The sequence below is a fragment of the Salvelinus fontinalis genome, chromosome 19 (genome assembly GCF_029448725.1).
Source record: "Salvelinus fontinalis isolate EN_2023a chromosome 19, ASM2944872v1, whole genome shotgun sequence".
In the NCBI taxonomy this organism is placed as follows: domain Eukaryota; kingdom Metazoa; phylum Chordata; class Actinopteri; order Salmoniformes; family Salmonidae; genus Salvelinus; species Salvelinus fontinalis.
Window position 1 is genome coordinate 49,516,604 of NC_074683.1, and position 20,042 is coordinate 49,536,645.

General features: G+C 47.8%; 1 protein-coding gene across 1 annotated transcript in view; it reads left to right on the forward strand.

Moving 5' to 3' along the window:
* Positions 1-1,739: 1,739 nt before the first annotated feature.
* Positions 1,740-20,042, forward strand: part of myo10l3 (myosin X, like 3) — a 206,928-nt gene continuing 188,625 nt past the window's right edge. Inside the window, exon 1 of the mRNA XM_055871886.1 lies at positions 1,740-2,910. Coding sequence (XP_055727861.1) covers positions 2,890-2,910 — 21 coding nt within the window. The 5' untranslated portion in view covers positions 1,740-2,889. The remainder of the gene's footprint in view (positions 2,911-20,042) is intronic.

Genomic DNA, 20,042 nt, shown 5'->3' on the forward strand with positions numbered 1-20,042 from the left:
TTGTAATAGACCTGGCCTGTATTATAATAGTCCTGGTCTGTATTATACTAGACCTGGCCTGTAGACCTGGCCTGTAATATAATAGACCTGGCCTGTATTATAATAGTCCTGGTCTGTATTATAATAGACCTGGTCTGTATTATACTAGACCTGGCCTGTATTATAATAGACCTGGCCTGTATTATAATAGACCTGGTCTGTAAACCCGGCCTGTTATCAAATCCCGTTAATACCCAGATACCCCGTCAACAAACGATCAGCTATCAAATCCCGTTAGTACCCAAGATAAGTAGAAAATGAATTTCTCTCTGAGTCTCTGCCTCCATCTATTATGATCGAAAAGCAGCTTATCTGGCGACTTGGTGTTTTGCCAACAACATCCCCACCCGCAGGTTCTCCCGGGTGGCGCAAATATTTCATGGCTACAGATGTGAGTGCTACGGGAAGATAGTTGTTTAGGCAGGTTACCCTGGTGTTCTTGGACCCAGAGACTATGCTGGTCTGCTTGAAACATGTTGGGATTACAGACTGGGACAAGGACATGTTGAAAATGTCTGTGAAGACACTTGCCAGCTGGTCTGTGCATGCTCTGAGTACACATCCTGATGTTCCTCCTTGCTAGTGTTCACCTGTTTAAAATTCTTATTCACAGGGCCTCCCGGGTGGCGCAGTGGTCTAGGGCACTGCATTGCAGTGCTAACTGCGCCACCAGAGTCTCTGGGTTCGCGCCCAGGCTCTGTCGCAGCCGGCCGCGACCGGGAGGTCCGTGGCGCGACGCACAATTGGCATAGCGTCGTCCGGGTTAGGGAGGGTTTGGCCGGTAGGGATATCCTTGTCTCATCGCGTTCCAGCGACTCCTGTGGCGGGCTGGGCACAGTGCGAGCCAACCAAGGGGGCCAGGTGCACGGTGTTTCCTCCGACACATTGGTGCGGCTGGCTTCCGGGTTGGAGGCGCGCTGTGTTAAAGAAGCAGTGCGGCTGGTTGGGTTGTGCTTCGGAGGACGCATGGCTTTCGACCTTCGTCTCTCCCGAGCCCGTACGGGAGTTGTAGCGATGAGACAAGATAGTAATTACTAGCGATTGGATACCACGAAAATTGGGGAGAAAATGGGATACAATTTTTTTTTTTTTAAATACAAAAAAAAAAATACATCCCCACCGCAGCACACAGGTCAGCACAGGTTATTTCAGTCAATATTCACTATAAATCACATGCAATGAGCATGACAACATGACAATGAGCATGACAACATGACAATGAGCATGACAACATGACAATGAGCATGACAACATGACAATGAGCAGACAGTTAATATGGTGTTGGAGCATCCAGAGTACAATCTCAGTGTAGGTTTTACATGTAGTCTAGTGGACACTTGCTAATCGAACATCTCATCCAAAATCATGGGCTTTAATATGGAGTTGGTCCCCCCTTTGCTGCTATAACAGCCTCCACTCTTCTGGGAAGTCATTAATATGGAGTTGGTCCCCCCTTTTCTGCTATAACAGCCTCCACTCTTCTGGGAAGGCTTTCCACTAGATGTTGGAACATTGCTGCTATAACAGCCTCCACTCTTCTGGGAAGGCTTTCCACTAGATGTTGGAACATTGCTGCTATAACAGCCTCCACTCTTCTGGGAAGGCTTTCCACTAGATGTTGGAACATTTCTGCGGGGACTTGCTTCCATTCAGCCACAAGACTATTAGTGAGGTCGGCACTAATGTTGGGTGATTAGGTCCGGCTCGCAGTCCTAGTTCCAATTCATCCCCAAAGTGTTCGATGGGGCAGAGGTCAGGGCCCTGTGCAGGCCAGTCAAGTTCTTCCACACCGATCTCGACAAACCATTTCTGTATGGACCTTGCTTTGTGCACGGGGGCATTGTCATGCTGAAACAGGAAAGGGCCTTCCACAAACTGTTGCCACTCCAGCCGATGCCTGGCATTGTGCATGGTGATCTTAGGCTTGTGCGCGGCTGCTCTGCCATGGAAAACCATTTCATGAAGCTCCCGACCAACAGTTATTGTGCTGACGTTGCTTCCAGAGGCAGTTTGGAACTCGGTAGTGAATGTTGCAACTGAGGACAGACAATTCTTCTTTTTTTTTTTTTTACGCGCTTTAGCACTCAGTAGTCCCGTTCTGTGAGCTTGTGTGGCCTACCACTTGACGACTGGGCCGTTGTTGCTCCTAGACATTTCCACTTCACAATAGCAGCTCTAGCAGGGCAGAAATGTGATGAACTGACTTGTTGGAAAGGTGGCATCCTATGACAGTGCCACGTTAAAAGTCACTGAGCTCTTCAGTAAGGCCATTCTATTGACAATACTTGTCTATGGAGATTGCATGGCCGTGTGCTCGATTTTATACACCTGTCAGCAATGGGTGTGGCTGAAATGGATGAATCCACTCATTTGAAGGGGTATCCACATACTGTTGTATATATAGTGTACTGAACTACTAATAATTTAAATGAAAATGATAACAAATGCATCATCATTAGTTCATTAAATATACGCTGCTGTTACATTGTTCCAATACGGGCGTGGTCCATGGGCGAGTCTACGGTTTCAAGCTCCGCCTTCAGTGATAGAGCTCCATATACCGGGCTCATTCATACCGGACACACTACACGAGTCAAACAGACGGACGGTGTGTAAATTTGTGTTGACGTGTTTTAAACCCCGTTTACAACTGATTTCTGACTGGGACGCTAATAGGAGTTCCTTGGTGTCTATTCCCGTTTTGAGAAGAAAGAGTGCGAAGGAAACGTCTCTCATCTTGAGCTCCGCTCGCGAATGGAAAGCATCGGGAAATACATCTTCGTCCTCAGCTCCGCTGTGGGACCTGGAATCTAAGATCAGAAGAGTTTTTTGGAGGATCATTTATTTTAAATGGATTCCTTCTTTGTAGAGGTAAGTCAAAGTCTCTACATGTTATATTTTTGGGTCGTTGTGGCGGCTCCAAAACATAGTTTATTTCCAAAGTGATTGTAGGAGGCGAGACCGTCTTTGTTACATCTTTTACGAGCAGTGGACACTAATGTCCAGCAGTTTGAGTGGCTTAATTAATAAATGTTTTTTAGCGGCCCCTTTTCGCCTGTAAAGTCAAATTATTACTGGTTATTTCTCAAGGAGTAGATGTGTTCCTCAACTTCGTGTCAGTAGTTGGTGCAGGATATCCTCTTTTCAGTCAGTCACAGCAGTCCCCAGCACGCTGCTCTGCTCGACCACTAATCAAACCTTATTTCTCAGCGCAGAATGTAGACTTTTACCGTCAAATTACTTATGAGCCCTTTCCCAACAATGCAGAGGTAAAAAGTAAGGAAATGAACGAACAAAAAAATGTAAAATAGTAACACAATAAATAACAACAGCGAGGCTACGTATGAGTACCAGTGACGAGTCAATGTGAAGGGGTGCACGGTAGTTGAGGTACACAGGACGCAGCTGGACGGTCTGTCGATCGGGATCACAAGTTTACAGCCACATGTTACTCTTCTTCTGACTCGTCACACGCTGTTACTCCTGTTTAATATATATCCTGCTGCCTAGTCGCTTGATCCCTACCATATGTATATATCTACCTCAATTACCTGGTGCCCCTACACATCCACTCGTACTGGTACCCTGTGTATATACCCTGGTGCCCCTACACATCCACTCGAACTGGTACCCTGTGTATATAGCCTGGCACCCTGTGTATATAGCCTGGCAGCCTGTGTGTATATATAGCTAAGATATTGTTACTCAGTACTGGCACCCTGTGTATATAGCCTGGCACCCTGTGTATATAGCCTGGCAGCCTGTGTGTATATATAGCTAAGATATTGTTACTCAGTACTGGCACCCTGTGTATATAGCCTGGCACCCTGTGTATATAGCCTGGCAGCCTGTGTGTATATATAGCTAAGATATTGTTACTCAGTACTGGTACCCTGTGTATATAGCCTGGCACCCTGTGTATATAGCCTGGCAGCCTGTGTGTATATATAGCTAAGATATTGTTACTCAGTACTGGTACCCTGTGTATATAGCCTGGCACCCTGTGTATATAGCCTGGCAGCCTGTGTATATATAGCTAAGATATTGTTACTCAGTACTGGCACCCTGTGTATATAGCCTGGCACCCTGTGTATATAGTCTGGCAGCCTGTGTATATAGCCTGGCAGCCTGTGTATATATAGCCAAGATATTGTTACTCAGTACTGGCACCCTGTGTATATAGCCTGGCACCCTGTGTATATAGCCTGGCACCCTGTGTATATAGCCTGGCACCCTGTGTTTATAGCCTGGCAGCCTGTGTATATATAGCCAAGATATTGTTACTCAGTACTGGCACCCTGTGTATATAGCCTGGTACCCTGTGTATATAGCCTGGCACCCTGTGTATATATAGCCAAGATATTGTTACTCAGTACTGGCACCCTGTGTATATAGCCTGGCACCCTGTGTATATAGCCTGGTACCCTGTGTATATAGCCTGGCACCCTGTGTATATAGCCACGATATCATTACTTTAGAGGCATACCTAGTTACTTATGACTCGAAGGACTCTACAGACCTGTCGAAAGACCAGCTGTAAACCAGCCTTAAACCTGCAACACGACAAGTGTGATAACCCTAGCCCTATTAAACAACCAGGCTAGATTTAATCAATCTGGGATCCAACTAGTGAAGGGAGTTAGTTAAAGAATAGCATTCCATGTAAACTCCCTCACTGTGACTCAGTGGAATGCAGAGATGACTAAAAGATGAGGCCTCATTGGCCACTGTCCCATTTTGGTATTACATGTCCTCTTAAAGGAGCATAGACGTAAACAGAGACAAATTAGTTTAGTTATGCTCTTTTGGACCCTGATATGCAGCTGTGTGGCCTGGGGAACATACTGCTGTTAGGCTGGGTTATCCTCTAAGCTGTGTGGCCTGGGGAACATACTGCTGTTAGGCTGGGTTATCCTCTAGGCTGTGTGGTCTGGGGAACATACTGCTGTTAGGCTGGGTTATCCTCGAAGCTGTGTGGCCCGGGGAACATACTGCTGTTAGGCTGGGTTATCCTCGAAGCTGTGTGGCCCGGGGAACATACTGCTGTTAGGCTGGGTTATCCTCTAAGCTGTGTGGCCTGGGGAACATACTGCTGTTAGGCTGGGTTATCCTCTAAGCTGTGTGGTCTGGGGAACATACTGCTGTTAGGCTGGGTTATCCTCTAAGCTGTGTGGCCTGGGGAACATACTGCTGTTAGGCTGGGTTATCCTCGAAGCTGTGTGGCCCGGGGAACATACTGCTGTTAGGCTGGGTTATCCTCTAAGCTGTGTGGCCTGGGGAACATACTGCTGTTAGGCTGGGTTATCCTCTAAGCTGTGTGGTCTGGGGAACATACTGCTGTTAGGCTGGGTTATCCTCTAAGCTGTGTGGCCTGGGGAACATACTGCTGTTAGGCTGGGTTATCCTCTAAGCTGTGTGGCCTGGGGAACATACTGCTGTTAGGCTGGGTTATCCTCTAAGCTGTGTGGTCTGGGGAACATACTGCTGTTAGGCTGGGTTATCCTCTAAGCTGTGTGGCCCGGGGAACATACTGCTGTTAGGCTGGGTTATCCTCTAGGCTGTGTGGTCCGGGGAACATACTGCTGTTAGGCTGGGTTATCCTCTAAGCTGTGTGGCCCGGGGAACATACTGCTGTTAGGCTGGGTTATCCTCTAAGCTGTGTGGTCTGGGGAACATACTGCTGTTAGGCTGGGTTATCCTCTAAGCTGTGTGGTCTGGGGAACATACTGCTGTTAGGCTGGGTTATCCTCTAAGCTGTGTGGCCCGGGGAACATACTGCTGTTAGGCTGGGTTATCCTCTAAGCTGTGTGGCCTGGGGAACATACTGCTGTTAGGCTGGGTTATCCTCTAGACTGTGTGGTCTGGGGAACATACTGCTGTTAGGCTGGGTTATCCTCTAGACTGTGTGGTCTGGGGAACATACTGCTGTTAGGCTGGGTTATCCTCTAAGCTGTGTGGCCTGGGGAACATACTGCTGTTAGGCTGGGTTATCCTCGAAGTCATCATCTGTTCCTCTGCAGCCAGACTGATCTCCTATAGAGGACATCCTGAAGTCATCATCTGTTCCTCTGCAGCCAGACTGATCTCCTATAGAGGACATCCTGAAGTCATCATCTGTTCCTCTGCAGCCAGACTGATCTCCTATAGAGGACATCCTGAAGTCATCATCTGTTCCTCTGCAGCCAGACTGATCTCCTATAGAGGACATCCTGAAGTCATCATCTGTTCCTCTGCAGCCAGACTGATCCCACAATAAGTCATAAATAAAAGTAGTACCAAAGAAATAGTTACGTTTGAATAGGTAGCCCTGCACAGCATTATCTCTACACGGAGAAAGAAGAACGGGTGTTTGTGTAGGGCTGTGACGGTTGTGGATGATGGTTATTAGTCAGCCAAATGACCACAGTCACTGTAATAATAAAATATTTATAGTACCAGTCAAAAGTTTGGACACCGACTCATTCAAGGGTTTTTATTTTCTTTTGACTATTTTCTACATTGTAGAATAATAGTGAAGACATCAAACTATGAAATAACACATATGGAATCATGTAGTAACCAAAAAAAGTGTTAAACAAATCAAAATATATTTGAGATTCTTCAAAGTAGCCACTTTTTGCCTTGATGACAGCTTTGCTCACTCTTTGCTTCATGAGGTAGTCACCTGGACATTATTTCAATTAACAGGTGTGTTTTGTGGAATTTAATTAGTTAATTTGTGGAATTTCTGTTCTTAATGCCTTTGAGCCAATCAGTTATGTTGTGACAAGGTAGGGGTGGTATACAGAAGATGGCTCTATTTGGTAAAAGATCAAGTCCATATTATGGCAAGAACAGCTCAAATAAGCAAAGAGAAACGACAGTCCATCATTACTTTAAGACATGAAGGTCAGTCAATCTGGAAAATGTCAAGAACTTTTGAACGTTTATTCAAGTGCAGTGGCAAAAAAAATGATGATGATGAAACTGTCACTCATGAGGACCGCCACAGGAAAGGAAGACCCAGAGTTTCCTCTGCTGCAGAGGATAAGTATATTCTTTAGCCTATTTCCTCCCCTTCATCTACACTGATTGAAGTGGATTTAACAAGTGAGTGAGTGACTGACACTGGTTGCAGAGGGAGAGCGGGACAGCAGAAACCATGCCGACTCACGCTAGCTAAATAACATGGAAGCTAGAAGTTTGTCAATCATCCCATCTGAATAAATAGTACCTGTCTTGACTGCATCAAACAGAATAGAGAAGCTAGCTAGTTAACGAGCAGCTAGGCTAATTGAGGCGACATGCGAGTAGAGAAGCTAGCGAGTAGAGAAGTTAGTGAGCAGCGAAGCTAGGCTAATTGCGGTAACATGCGTTTCCTCCCAGTCATTCTAATTACAAATCAACACTGTTCAGATTATAAAGTAGCAGCCTAAAGTTACCTCTTTGGACGTTGTAGCATATCCTTCTCATCAGCAAGATGGCGCCGATACACATGGCTGCTCTGTTTCTGGCTCCTAAGCGTCTTTGCAGTATGTATGTATATATATTTTTTGTTATTTCTCACACTAGTATTGAAGATGGCGCCGAAGAACAAGGCTGTTCTCCAAACCAATTGTGCTATTTTTGTAAAAAATATTGTGTTTTGTGTAACTTATTTTTTTAACTTATTGTATACATAATGTTGCTGCTACCGTCTGTTATGACCGAAAATAACTTTAACGAGTCTGACTAGAAGGATATCTTGCTTTCACTGGAACAGGCCCAGATCCACGGCTTTTGCGTGAAGAAAAGATGCCGGAAAAGGGGACGCAGATCGGGGATCCTTCTGAGAATCCGGAGGCAAACGAGTAAACTCCCAATGCCTTCCATTCTCCTTGCTAATGTGCAATCATTGGAAAATAAAATTGATGACCTACGATTAAGATTATCCAACCAACGGGAAATCAAAAACTGTAACATCTTATGTTTCACCGAGACGTGGCTGAACGACGATACGGACAGTATAGCGCTAGCACCGGCAGAACAGAGACGCTACCTCTGGTAAGACGAGGGGTGGGGTTGTCTTTTTGTCAATAACAGCTGGTGCGTGATGTCTAATATTAAAGAAGTCTCGAGGTATAGCTCGCCTGAGGTAGAGTACCATATGATAAGCTGTAGACCACACTATTCGTAGCCGTCTATTTGCCACCACAAAGCGAAGCTTGCACTAAGACCGCTCTCAAACCACTCTATAAGGCCGTAAGCAAAGAAGAAAATGCTCACCCAGACGTGGCGCTCCTAGTGGCCGGGGACTTTAATACAGGCTAATTTAAATAAGTTTTACCAAATTTTTATCAGCATGTCACATGTGCAACCAGGGGGGGAAAGAATCCTAGACCACCTTTACTCCACACACAGAGATGCATACAAAGCTCTCCCTCGCCCTCAATTTGGCAAATCTGACCATAATTCCTCCTGATTCCTGCTTATAAGCTAAAACTAAAGCAGGAAGTACCAGTGACTCGCTCAATATGGAAGTGGTCAGATGATGCGGATGCTACACTACAGGACTGTTTTGCTAGCACAGACTGGAACATGTTCCGGGATTCTTCCAATGGCATTGAGGAGTACACCACATCAGTCACTGGCTTTATCAATAAGTGCATTGATGACGTCGTCCCCACAGTGACTGGACGTACATACCCCAACCAGAAGCCATGGATTACAGGCAACATCCGCATTGAGCTAAAAGCTAGAGCTGCCACTTTCAAGGAGCGTGGAGACTAATCCAGACGCTTATAAGAAATCCCACTATGCCCTCAGACGAACCATCAAACAAGCCAAGCGTCAATACAGGATTAAGATTGAATCCTACTACACCGGCTCTGACGCTCGTCGGATGTGGCAGGGCTTGAAAACTATTACGGACTACAAAGGGAAACCCAGATGCGAGCTGCCCAGTGACGCGAGCCAACCAGACGAGCTAAATGCCTTTTATGCTCGCTTCGAAGCAAGCATCACTGAAGAGTGCACGAGAGCATCAGCTATTCTAGATGACTGCGATAACGCTCTCGGTAGCCAATGTGAACAAAACTTTTATACAGGTCAACATTCACAAAGCCGTGGGGGCCAGACGGATTACTAGGACGTGTACTCAAAGCATGCACGGTGTCAAGTGTCTTCACTGACATTTTCAACCTCTCCCTGACCGAGTCTGTAATACCTACATATTTAAAGCAGACCTCCATAGTCCCTGTGCCCAAGGAAGCGAAGGTAACCTGCCTAATGATTACCGCCCCATGGCACTCACGTCTGTAGCCATGAAGTGCTTTGAAAGGCTGGTCATGGCTCACATCAACACCATTATCCCAGAAACCCTAGACCCACTCCAATTTGCATACCGCCCCAACAGATCCACAGATAATGCAATCTCTATTGCACTCCACCCTGCCCTTTCCCACCTGGACAAAAGTAACACCTATGTGAGAATGCTGTTCATCGACTACACCTCAGTGTTCAACACCATAGTGCCCACAAAGCTCATCACTAAGCTAAGGACCCCGGGACTAAACACCTACCTCTGCAACTGGATCCTGGACTTCCTGACGGGCCTCAGGCCCCAGGTGCCCCCAGGTGATAAGAGTAAGCAACAACACGTCTGCCACGCTGATCCTTAATGCTGGGGCACCTCAGGGGTGTGTACTTAGTCCCCTCCTGTTTTCCCTGTTCACCCACGACTGCGTGGGCAAACACAACTCCAACACCATTAAGTTTGCTGATGACACAACAGTGGTAGGTAGGCCTGATCACTGACAACAATGAGACAGCCTATAGGAGAGACCTGGTGATGTGGTGCCAGGACAACAACCTCTCCCTCAACGTAACATCGACGGTGCTGTAGTGGAGCAGGTTGAGAGTTTCAAGTTCCTTGGTGTCCACATCACCAACGAACTATCATGGTCCAAACACACCAAGACAGTCGTGAAGAGGGTACGACAAAACCTTTTACCCCTCAGGAGAAAGAAAAGATTTACATGGGTCCCCAGATCCTCTACAGCTGCACCATCGAGAGCATGCTGACCGGTTGCATCACCGCCTGGTATGACAACTGCTCGGCATCTGACCGCAAGGCTTTACAGAGGGTAGTGCGAACGGCCCAGTACATCAATGGTGCCAAGCTTCCTCCCATCCAGGACATCTATAATAGGCGTGTCAGAGGAAAGCACATAAAATTGTCAGAGTCCAGTCACCCAAGTTATAGACTGTTTTCTCTGCTACCTCACGGCAAGCGGTACCGGAGCGCCAAGTCTAGGACCAAAGGGCTCCTCAACAGCTTCTACCCCCAATTATCCATTATACTATATTATATACCCAAGCCGTAAGACTGCTGAACAATTCATAAAATCGCCACCGGACAATTTACATTGACTGATGTACACTGCTGCTACTCGCTGTTTGTTACCTATACATAGTCACTTCTCCCCCACCTACATGTACAGATTACCTCAACTAGCCCTGCACGCTGACTAGGTACCGGTGCCACCAGTATATAGCCTCGTTATTCTTATTGTGTTACTTTTTATTTAGTCTACTTGGTGTATATGTTCTTCTTGACCTACACTGTTGGTTAAGTCAGCATTTCACGGTAAAGTTGTTGTTTTTGACGCAAATTTTGATTTTATATTATTATTTTAATTCAATGGTTTTGTGACTAAAGTGTTTTTTATTAGGATTTTATTAATCTGTGGTTGTCTCTGTTGCCGTGTATGGAAATGATATTTTCTGGGCCGGGCGTCAGTTCAACTGCAACCGAAACAGAACTGCAGGGGCAGTCGACCATGATTCTAGACCAGAAACCCCCTTCCACCAGACTGACTCTGGTCTTCCAACATGGCACCTGGTGTGGTTGCTAGGTGATTTGTGACTCGACTGCAACCCCCCTGTACAAGGTATTTCATTTAGTTGCCGTTCATTCATCAGTCTGTTCTCTGGTCCATATGGTTGTTTGATCATAATGATGGTGTTGTCTCTAGCGCCATGTTTCTATAGTAACCTCTTGTAACCATTTAGACAATGGGACAGAGTATGTTTAGTTGCCCCCAGCCTTCCTCTTCTCCTCCTCAGTTACACTGCGGTCCGCTGACCTTGCCCCCTCCTCTAGTCTACTCACTGCCTGGTTCTGTCCCCTGGGCCTTGGTGCTGCTACATTCAGCTTGCTGCATTAAAACCTCTTAAGACCAGGGGGTGATATTTTAGCTTGCTGCATTAATAATATTTCCTGAGGATTGATGTCTGAGAGGCTGAGGCATAACCTTGTCTGGGGTTGAACTCTGTTTCATCTTGACAGAACACAGGCTTTACAGATCTGTTCACTTCTCCTCTCCTGTTGGACAAACGACTCTGCTCTCCTGTTGGACAAACGACTCTGCTCTCCTGTTGGACAAACGACTCTGCTCTGCTGTTGGACAAACGACTCTGCTCTGCTGTTGGACAAACGACTCTGCTCTGCTGTTGGACAAACGACTCTGCTCTGCTGTTGGACAAACGACTCTGCTCTGCTGTTGGACAAACGACTCTGCTCTGCTGTTGGACAAACGACTCTCTCCAGTCTACTGGCTTGCTTCATACCTGTTGGCTAGAACTAGTCTCAGTGGTTTGCTATAATGGGCTAGGGAGAGGACTGGACACATTACGTTATAGCTTTATTCTAAAATTGATTTAAAAAATATCTTCCTCGTCAATCTACACACTACTCCATAATGACAAATCAAAAACTGGTTGTTAGAAATTTTTGCAAATTTATAAAAAATTAACAAATATTTACCTAGGTCATTTTTGTTGTATTAATTCAAAGATGGGAAATACTACATTTAAAAAATGTCTTTTTTTTTGTCAATGTTGGTTTAATATATCAAATTTGTCAATGTCTTGTCATGACCCTTTGCTATGAGACACAAAATTGAGCTCAGGTGCATCCTGTTTCCATTGATCATCCTTGATATGTTTCTTCAACTTGATTGGAGTCCACCTGTGGTAAATTCAATTGATTGGACATGATTTGGAAAGGCACACACCTGTCTATATAAGATCCCACAGTTGACAGTGCATGTCAGAGCAAAAACCAAGCCATGAGGTCAAATGAATTTTCCGTAAAGCTCAGAGACAGGATTGTGTCGAGGCACAGATCTGGGGAAGGGTACCAAAACATTTCTGCAGCATTGAAGGTCCCCAAGAACACAGTGGCCTCCATCATTATTAAATGGAGGTTTGGAACCACCAAGACTCTTCCTAGAGCTTGGCCACCATTATCTCTAGGGAGGTGACCAAGAACCTGATGGTCCCTCTGACAGAGCTTCAGAGTTCCTCTCTGGAGATGGTTGTCCTTCTGGAAGGCTCCCTCATCTCTGCAGCACTCTCCAGAACATCTCTGGAGAGACCTGAAAATAACTGTGCAGCGACGCTCCCCATCCAACCTGACGGAGCTTGAGAGGATCTGCAGAGAAGAATGGGAGAAACTCCCCAAATACAGGTGTGCCAAGCTTGTAGCATCACACCCAAGAAGACTTGAGGCTGTAATCGCTGCCAAAAGTTCTTCAACAAAGTACTGAGTAAAGGGTCTAAATACTTATGTAAATGTTTTTTTTAATAAATTTGCACACAAAAAATAACGTGTTTTTGCTTTGTTGTGGGGTATTGTGTGTGTAGTTTGAGGAAGAGAATCATTTTAATCCGTTTTAGAATAAGGCTGTAACGTAACAAAATGTGGAAAAAGTCAAGGGGTCTGAACACTTTCTGAATGCCCTGTATATTTATTATTATTACTGTATGTAGAGTTGTGGGCAGACCCTGTAGGTGACGGCCGCTAGTGGTTCCTGTTCATTCAGACCCGGCTCCTTTTCCTCACTCCCCAGTCAGCTAGTGGCTCCTCTTCCTCACTCCCCAGTCAGCTAGTGGCTCCTCTTCCTCACTCCCCAGTCAGCTAGTGGTTCCTCTTCCTCACTCCCCAGTCAGCTAGTGGTTCCTCTTCCTCACTCCCCAGTCAGCTAGTGGTTCCTCTTCCTCACTCCCCAGTCAGCTAGTGGTTCCTCTTCCTCACTCCCCAGTCAGCTAGTGGTTCCTCTTCCTCACTCCCCAGTCAGCTAGTGGTTCCTCTTCCTCACTCCCCAGTCAGCTAGTGGTTCCTCTTCCTCACTCCCCAGTCAGCTAGTGGTTCCTCTTCCTCACTCCCCAGTCAGCTAGTGGTTCCTCTTCCTCACTCCCCAGTCAGCTAGTGGTTCCTCTTCCTCACTCCCCAGTCAGCTAGTGGCTCCTCTTCCTCACTCCCCAGTCAGCTAGTGGCTCCTCTTCCTCACTCCCCAGTCAGCTAGTGGTTCCTCTTCCTCACTCCCCAGTCAGCTAGTGGCTCCTCTTCCTCACTCCCCAGTCAGCTGGTGGTTCCTGTTACTGCAGACCCGGCTCCTCTTCCTCACTCCCCAGTCAGCTAGTGGTTCCTCTTCCTCACTCCCCAGTCAGCTAGTGGCTCCTCTTCCTCACTCCCCAGTCAGCTAGTGGTTCCTCTTCCTCACTCCCCAGTCAGCTAGTGGTTCCTCTTCCTCACTCCCCAGTCAGCTAGTGGTTCCTCTTCCTCACTCCCCAGTCAGCTAGTGGTTCCTCTTCCTCACTCCCCAGTCAGCTAGTGGTTCCTCTTCCTCACTCCCCAGTCAGCTAGTGGTTCCTCTTCCTCACTCCCCAGTCAGCTAGTGGTTCCTCTTCCTCACTCCCCAGTCAGCTAGTGGTTCCTCTTCCTCACTCCCCAGTCAGCTAGTGGTTCCTCTTCCTCACTCCCCAGTCAGCTAGTGGTTCCTCTTCCTCACTCCCCAGTCAGCTAGTGGTTCCTCTTCCTCACTCCCCAGTCAGCTAGTGGCTCCTCTTCCTCACTCCCCAGTCAGCTAGTGGCTCCTCTTCCTCACTCCCCAGTCAGCTAGTGGTTCCTCTTCCTCACTCCCCAGTCAGCTAGTGGCTCCTCTTCCTCACTCCCCAGTCAGCTAGTGGTTCCTCTTCCTCACTCCCCAGTCAGCTAGTGGTTCCTCTTCCTCACTCCCCAGTCAGCTAGTGGCTCCTCTTCCTCACTCCCCAGTCAGCTAGTGGTTCCTCTTCCTCACTCCCCAGTCAGCTAGTGGCTCCTCTTCCTCACTCCCCAGTCAGCTAGTGGTTCCTCTTCCTCACTCCCCAGTCAGCTAGTGGCTCCTCTTCCTCACTCCCCAGTCAGCTAGTGGTTCCTCTTCCTCACTCCCCAGTCAGCTAGTGGCTCCTCTTCCTCACTCCCCAGTCAGCTAGTGGTTCCTCTTCCTCACTCCCCAGTCAGCTAGTGGCTCCTCTTCCTCACTCCCCAGTCAGCTGGTGGTTCCTGTTACTGCAGACCCGGCTCCTCTTCCTCACTCCCCAGTCAGCTAGTGGTTCCTCTTCCTCACTCCCCAGTCAGCTAGTGGCTCCTCTTCCTCACTCCCCAGTCAGCTAGTGGTTCCTCTTCCTCACTCCCCAGTCAGCTAGTGGTTCCTCTTCCTCACTCCCCAGTCAGCTAGTGGCTCCTCTTCCTCACTCCCCAGTCAGCTAGTGGTTCCTCTTCCTCACTCCCCAGTCAGCTAGTGGCTCCTCTTCCTCACTCCCCAGTCAGCTAGTGGTTCCTCTTCCTCACTCCCCAGTCAGCTAGTGGTTCCTCTTCCTCACTCCCCAGTCAGCTAGTGGTTCCTCTTCCTCACTCCCCAGTCAGCTAGTGGCTCCTCTTCCTCACTCCCCAGTCAGCTAGTGGTTCCTCTTCCTCACTCCCCAGTCAGCTAGTGGTTCCTCTTCCTCACTCCCCAGTCAGCTAGTGGTTCCTCTTCCTCACTCCCCAGTCAGCTAGTGGTTCCTCTTCCTCACTCCCCAGTCAGCTAGTGGCTCCTCTTCCTCACTCCCCAGTCAGCTAGTGGTTCCTCTTCCTCACTCCCCAGTCAGCTAGTGGTTCCTCTTCCTCACTCCCCAGTCAGCTAGTGGTTCCTCTTCCTCACTCCCCAGTCAGCTAGTGGCTCCTCTTCCTCACTCCCCAGTCAGCTAGTGGCTCCTCTTCCTCACTCCCCAGTCAGCTAGTGGTTCCTCTTCCTCACTCCCCAGTCAGCTAGTGGTTCCTCTTCCTCACTCCCCAGTCAGCTAGTGGTTCCTCTTCCTCACTCCCCAGTCAGCTAGTGGTTCCTCTTCCTCACTCCCCAGTCAGCTAGTGGCTCCTCTTCCTCACTCCCCAGTCAGCTAGTGGCTCCTCTTCCTCACTCCCCAGTCAGCTAGTGGTTCCTCTTCCTCACTCCCCAGTCAGCTAGTGGTTCCTCTTCCTCACTCCCCAGTCAGCTAGTGGTTCCTCTTCCTCACTCCCCAGTCAGCTAGTGGTTCCTCTTCCTCACTCCCCAGTCAGCTAGTGGTTCCTCTTCCTCACTCCCCAGTCAGCTAGTGGTTCCTCTTCCTCACTCCCCAGTCAGCTAGTGGTTCCTCTTCCTCACTCCCCAGTCAGCTAGTGGCTCCTCTTCCTCACTCCCCAGTCAGCTAGTGGTTCCTCTTCCTCACTCCCCAGTCAGCTAGTGGTTCCTCTTCCTCACTCCCCAGTCAGCTAGTGGTTCCTCTTCCTCACTCCCCAGTCAGCTAGTGGTTCCTCTTCCTCACTCCCCAGTCAGCTAGTGGTTCCTCTTCCTCACTCCCCAGTCAGCTAGTGGCTCCTCTTCCTCACTCCCCAGTCAGCTAGTGGTTCCTCTTCCTCACTCCCCAGTCAGCTAGTGGTTCCTCTTCCTCACTCCCCAGTCAGCTAGTGGTTCCTCTTCCTCACTCCCCAGTCAGCTAGTGGTTCCTCTTCCTCACTCCCCAGTCAGCTAGTGGTTCCTCTTCCTCACTCCCCAGTCAGCTAGTGGTTCCTCTTCCTCACTCCCCAGTCAGCTAGTGGTTCCTCTTCCTCACTCCCCAGTCAGCTAGTGGTTCCTCTTCCTCACTCCCCAGTCAGCTAGTGGTTCCTCTTCCTCACTCCCCAGTCAGCTAGTGGTTCCTCTTCCTCACTCCCCAGTCAGCTAGTGGTTCCTCTTCCTCACTCCCCAGTCAGCTAGTGGCTCCTCTTCCTCACTCCCCAGTCAGCTAGTGGTTCCTCTTCCTCACTCCCCAGTCAGCTAGTGGTTCCTCTTCCTCACTCCCCAGTCAGCTAGTGGTTCCTCTTCCTCACTCCCCAGTCAGCTAGTGGTTCCTCTTCCTCACTCCCCAGTCAGCTAGTGGCTCCTCTTCCTCACTCCCCAGTCAGCTAGTGGTTCCTCTTCCTCACTCCCCAGTCAGCTAGTGGCTCCTCTTCCTCACTCCCCAGTCAGCTAGTGGTTCCTCTTCCTCACTCCCCAGTCAGCTAGTGGCTCCTCTTCCTCACTCCCCAGTCAGCTAGTGGTTCCTCTTCCTCACTCCCCAGTCAGCTAGTGGTTCCTCTTCCTCACTCCCCAGTCAGCTAGTGGTTCCTCTTCCTCACTCCCCAGTCAGCTAGTGGCTCCTCTTCCTCACTCCCCAGTCAGCTAGTGGTTCCTCTTCCTCACTCCCCAGTCAGCTAGTGGCTCCTCTTCCTCACTCCCCAGTCAGCTAGTGGCTCCTCTTCCTCACTCCCCAGTCAGCTAGTGGTTCCTCTTCCTCACTCCCCAGTCAGCTAGTGGTTCCTCTTCCTCACTCCCCAGTCAGCTAGTGGTTCCTCTTCCTCACTCCCCAGTCAGCTAGTGGTTCCTCTTCCTCACTCCCCAGTCAGCTAGTGGTTCCTCTTCCTCACTCCCCAGTCAGCTAGTGGTTACTGTAGACCCGGCTCCTCTTCCTCACTCCCCAGTAACATGTGTTAGGTTCTTGATGAAGACTAAGTAAAACTCATGGAGTCTTATTAAAGCTCAAACCAAATACAGCAGACAAGGAACATATTGACCTCCTGTGCCGAGCCCCTCCTAACACATCTGTAGATTAGTGATATGTTCTTCCTCACTTCATCTGACTCGACCTCTGCCCCAACGTGCTCACTCCTCCCCCAACTCACGGCTGTCATGTTGTACCAGACTGTGTCTCTTCTCCTCCCAGAGGATCCCCGATGGCTAACAATAACATATCCTGACAGAATGTAAACGTCATGCATTCCCCTCTCTCCCTCAGTGACATGAATAAGTATATTTCATGTGTGAAAGTCAGAACCTGGTTGGGAGGTCGTTGACGCCACTCTAGAGCAGACCACCCATCCTGTGTGTTTTTTTAACAGACGGGAGATTGTGGCTGTGTGCTGCAATGCTTCATGGGTTGGTGGGTAGTTTGAACATCAGGCTGCGTGGTCGCTGGGAACAGGTACACTCCCTGTAGGCTGTTTCTGTCATGATGTTAAAGAGTATCCCTCCCTCAGTAGAACACAGTGGACACTGTGGTACTGTAGCCCTGTGCTCTGAGCCTGCCTGCCAGCCCGGGATGGCTAATGACTAGGCTGTGCTATGTGACAGGGTCAAGGACTGCTCCAACTGGTCAGAACCTGAGTCAGGGACTGACTAGTGACAGTCTGTTGGCTGTTGTATTTAAATGTCACGTAAACTGTTATTTTTTATTAATGAACTTTGAAGACCAACTCTATCTTTGTAGCTGATGGTTTCTCTCTGAGATGTTGGTGTCTGTACTGTAGAACCAGGACTGGAAACCATGTATGTTCCTCTCTGAGATGTTGGTGTCTGTACTGTAGAACCAGGTTGGTAACCATGTATGTTCCTCTCAGATGTTGGTGTCTGTACTGTAGAACCAGGTTGGAAACCATGTATGTTCCTCTCTGAGATGTTGGTGTCTGTACTGTAGAACCAGGTTGGAAACCATGTATGTTCCTCTCAGATGTTGGTGTCTGTACTGTAGAACCAGGTTGGAAACCATGTATGTTCCTCTCTGAGATGTTGGTGTCTGTACTGTAGAACCAGGTTGGAAACCATGTATGTTCCTCTCTGAGATGTTGGTGTCTGTACTGTAGAACCAGGTTGGTAACCATTTATGTTCCTCTCTGAGATGTTGGTGTCTGTACTGTAGAACCAGGTTGGAAACCATGTATGTTCCTCTCAGATGTTGGTGTCTGTACTGTAGAACCAGGTTGGAAACCATTTCTTTCTCTCTGAGATGTTGGTGTCTGTACTGTAGAACCAGGTTGGAAACCATGTATGTTTCTCTCTGAGATGTTGGTGTCTGTACTGTAGAACCAGGTTGGAAACCATTTCTTTCTCTCTGAGATGTTGGTGTCTGTACTGTAGAACCAGGTTGGAAACCATTTCTTTCTCTCTGAGATGTTGGTGTCTGTACTGTAGAACCAGGTTGGAAACCATGTATGTTCCTCTCTGAGATGTTGGTGTCTGTACTGTAGAACCAGGTTGGAAACCATTTCTTTCTCTCTGAGATGTTGGTGTCTGTACTGTAGAACCAGGTTGGAAACCATTTCTTTCTCTCTGAGATGTTGGTGTCTGTACTGTAGAACCAGGTTGGAAACCATTTCTTTCTCTCTGAGATGTTGGTGTCTGTACTGTAGAACCAGGTTGGTAACCATTTCTTTCTCTCTGAGATGTTGGTGTCTGTACTGTAGAACCAGGTTGGAAACCATTTCTTTCTCTCTGAGATGTTGGTGTCTGTACTGTAGAACCAGGTTGGAAACCATTTCTTTCTCTCTGAGATGTTGGTGTCTGTACTGTAGAACCAGGTTGGTAACCATGTATGTTCCTCTCTGAGATGTTGGTGTCTGTACTGTAGAACCAGGTTGGAAACCATTTCTTTCTCTCTGAGATGTTGGTGTCTGTACTGTAGAACCAGGTTGGAAACCATTTCTTTCTCTCTGAGATGTTGGTGTCTGTACTGTAGAACCAGGTTGGAAACCATTTCTTTCTCTCTGAGATGTTGGTGTCTGTACTGTAGAACCAGGTTGGAAACCATTTCTTTCTCTCTGAGATGTTGGTGTCTGTACTGTAGAACCAGGACTGGAAACCATTTCTTTCTCTCTGAGATGTTGGTGTCTGTACTGTAGAACCAGGTTGGTAACCATGTATGTTCCTCTCTGAGATGTTGGTGTCTGTACTGTAGAACCAGGTTGGAAACCATTTCTTTCTCTCTGAGATGTTGGTGTCTGTACTGTAGAACCAGGTTGGAAACCATTTCTTTCTCTCTGAGATGTTGGTGTCTGTACTGTAGAACCAGGTTGGAAACCATTTCTTTCTCTCTGAGATGTTGGTGTCTGTACTGTAGAACCAGGTTGGAAACCATTTCTTTCTCTCTGAGATGTTGGTGTCTGTACTGTAGAACCAGGACTGGAAACCATTTCTTTCTCTCTGAAAAGTTGGTGTCTATACTGTAGAACCAGGACTGGAAACCATGTACAGTGGGGAGAACAAGTATTTGATACACTGCCGATTTTTCAGGTTTTCCTACTTACAAAGCATGTAGAGGTCTGTAATTTTTATCATAGGTACACTTCAACTGTGAGAGACCGAATCTAAAACAAAAATCCAGAAAATCACATTGTATGATTTTTAAGTAATTCATTTGAAACTATATGTTTCTCTTATGGCATGTTTATGGGTTGCCATTCCCCTCCTGAAGTGACCCTTGACATTGACACAGATTCTAGTGGTTGTTGACAGTCGGGGGGCATCAGATTCTAGTGGTTGTTGACAGTTGGGGACATCGGATTCTTGTGGTTGTTGACAGTCGGGGACATCGGATTCTAGTGGTTGTTGACGGTCGGGGGCATCGGATTCTAGTGGTTGTTGACAGTCGGGGACATCGGATTCTAGTGGTTGTTGACAGTCGGGGACATCAGATTCTAGTGGTTGTTGACAGTCGGGGACATCAGATTCTAGTGGTTGTTGACAGTCGGGGACATCAGATTCTAGTGGTTGTTGACAGTCGGGGGACATCAGATTCTAGTGGTTGTTGACAGTCGGGGACATCGGATTCTAGTGGTTGTTGACGGTCGGGGACATCGGATTCTAGTGGTTGTTGACGGTCGGGGGACATCGGATTCTAGTGGTTGTTGA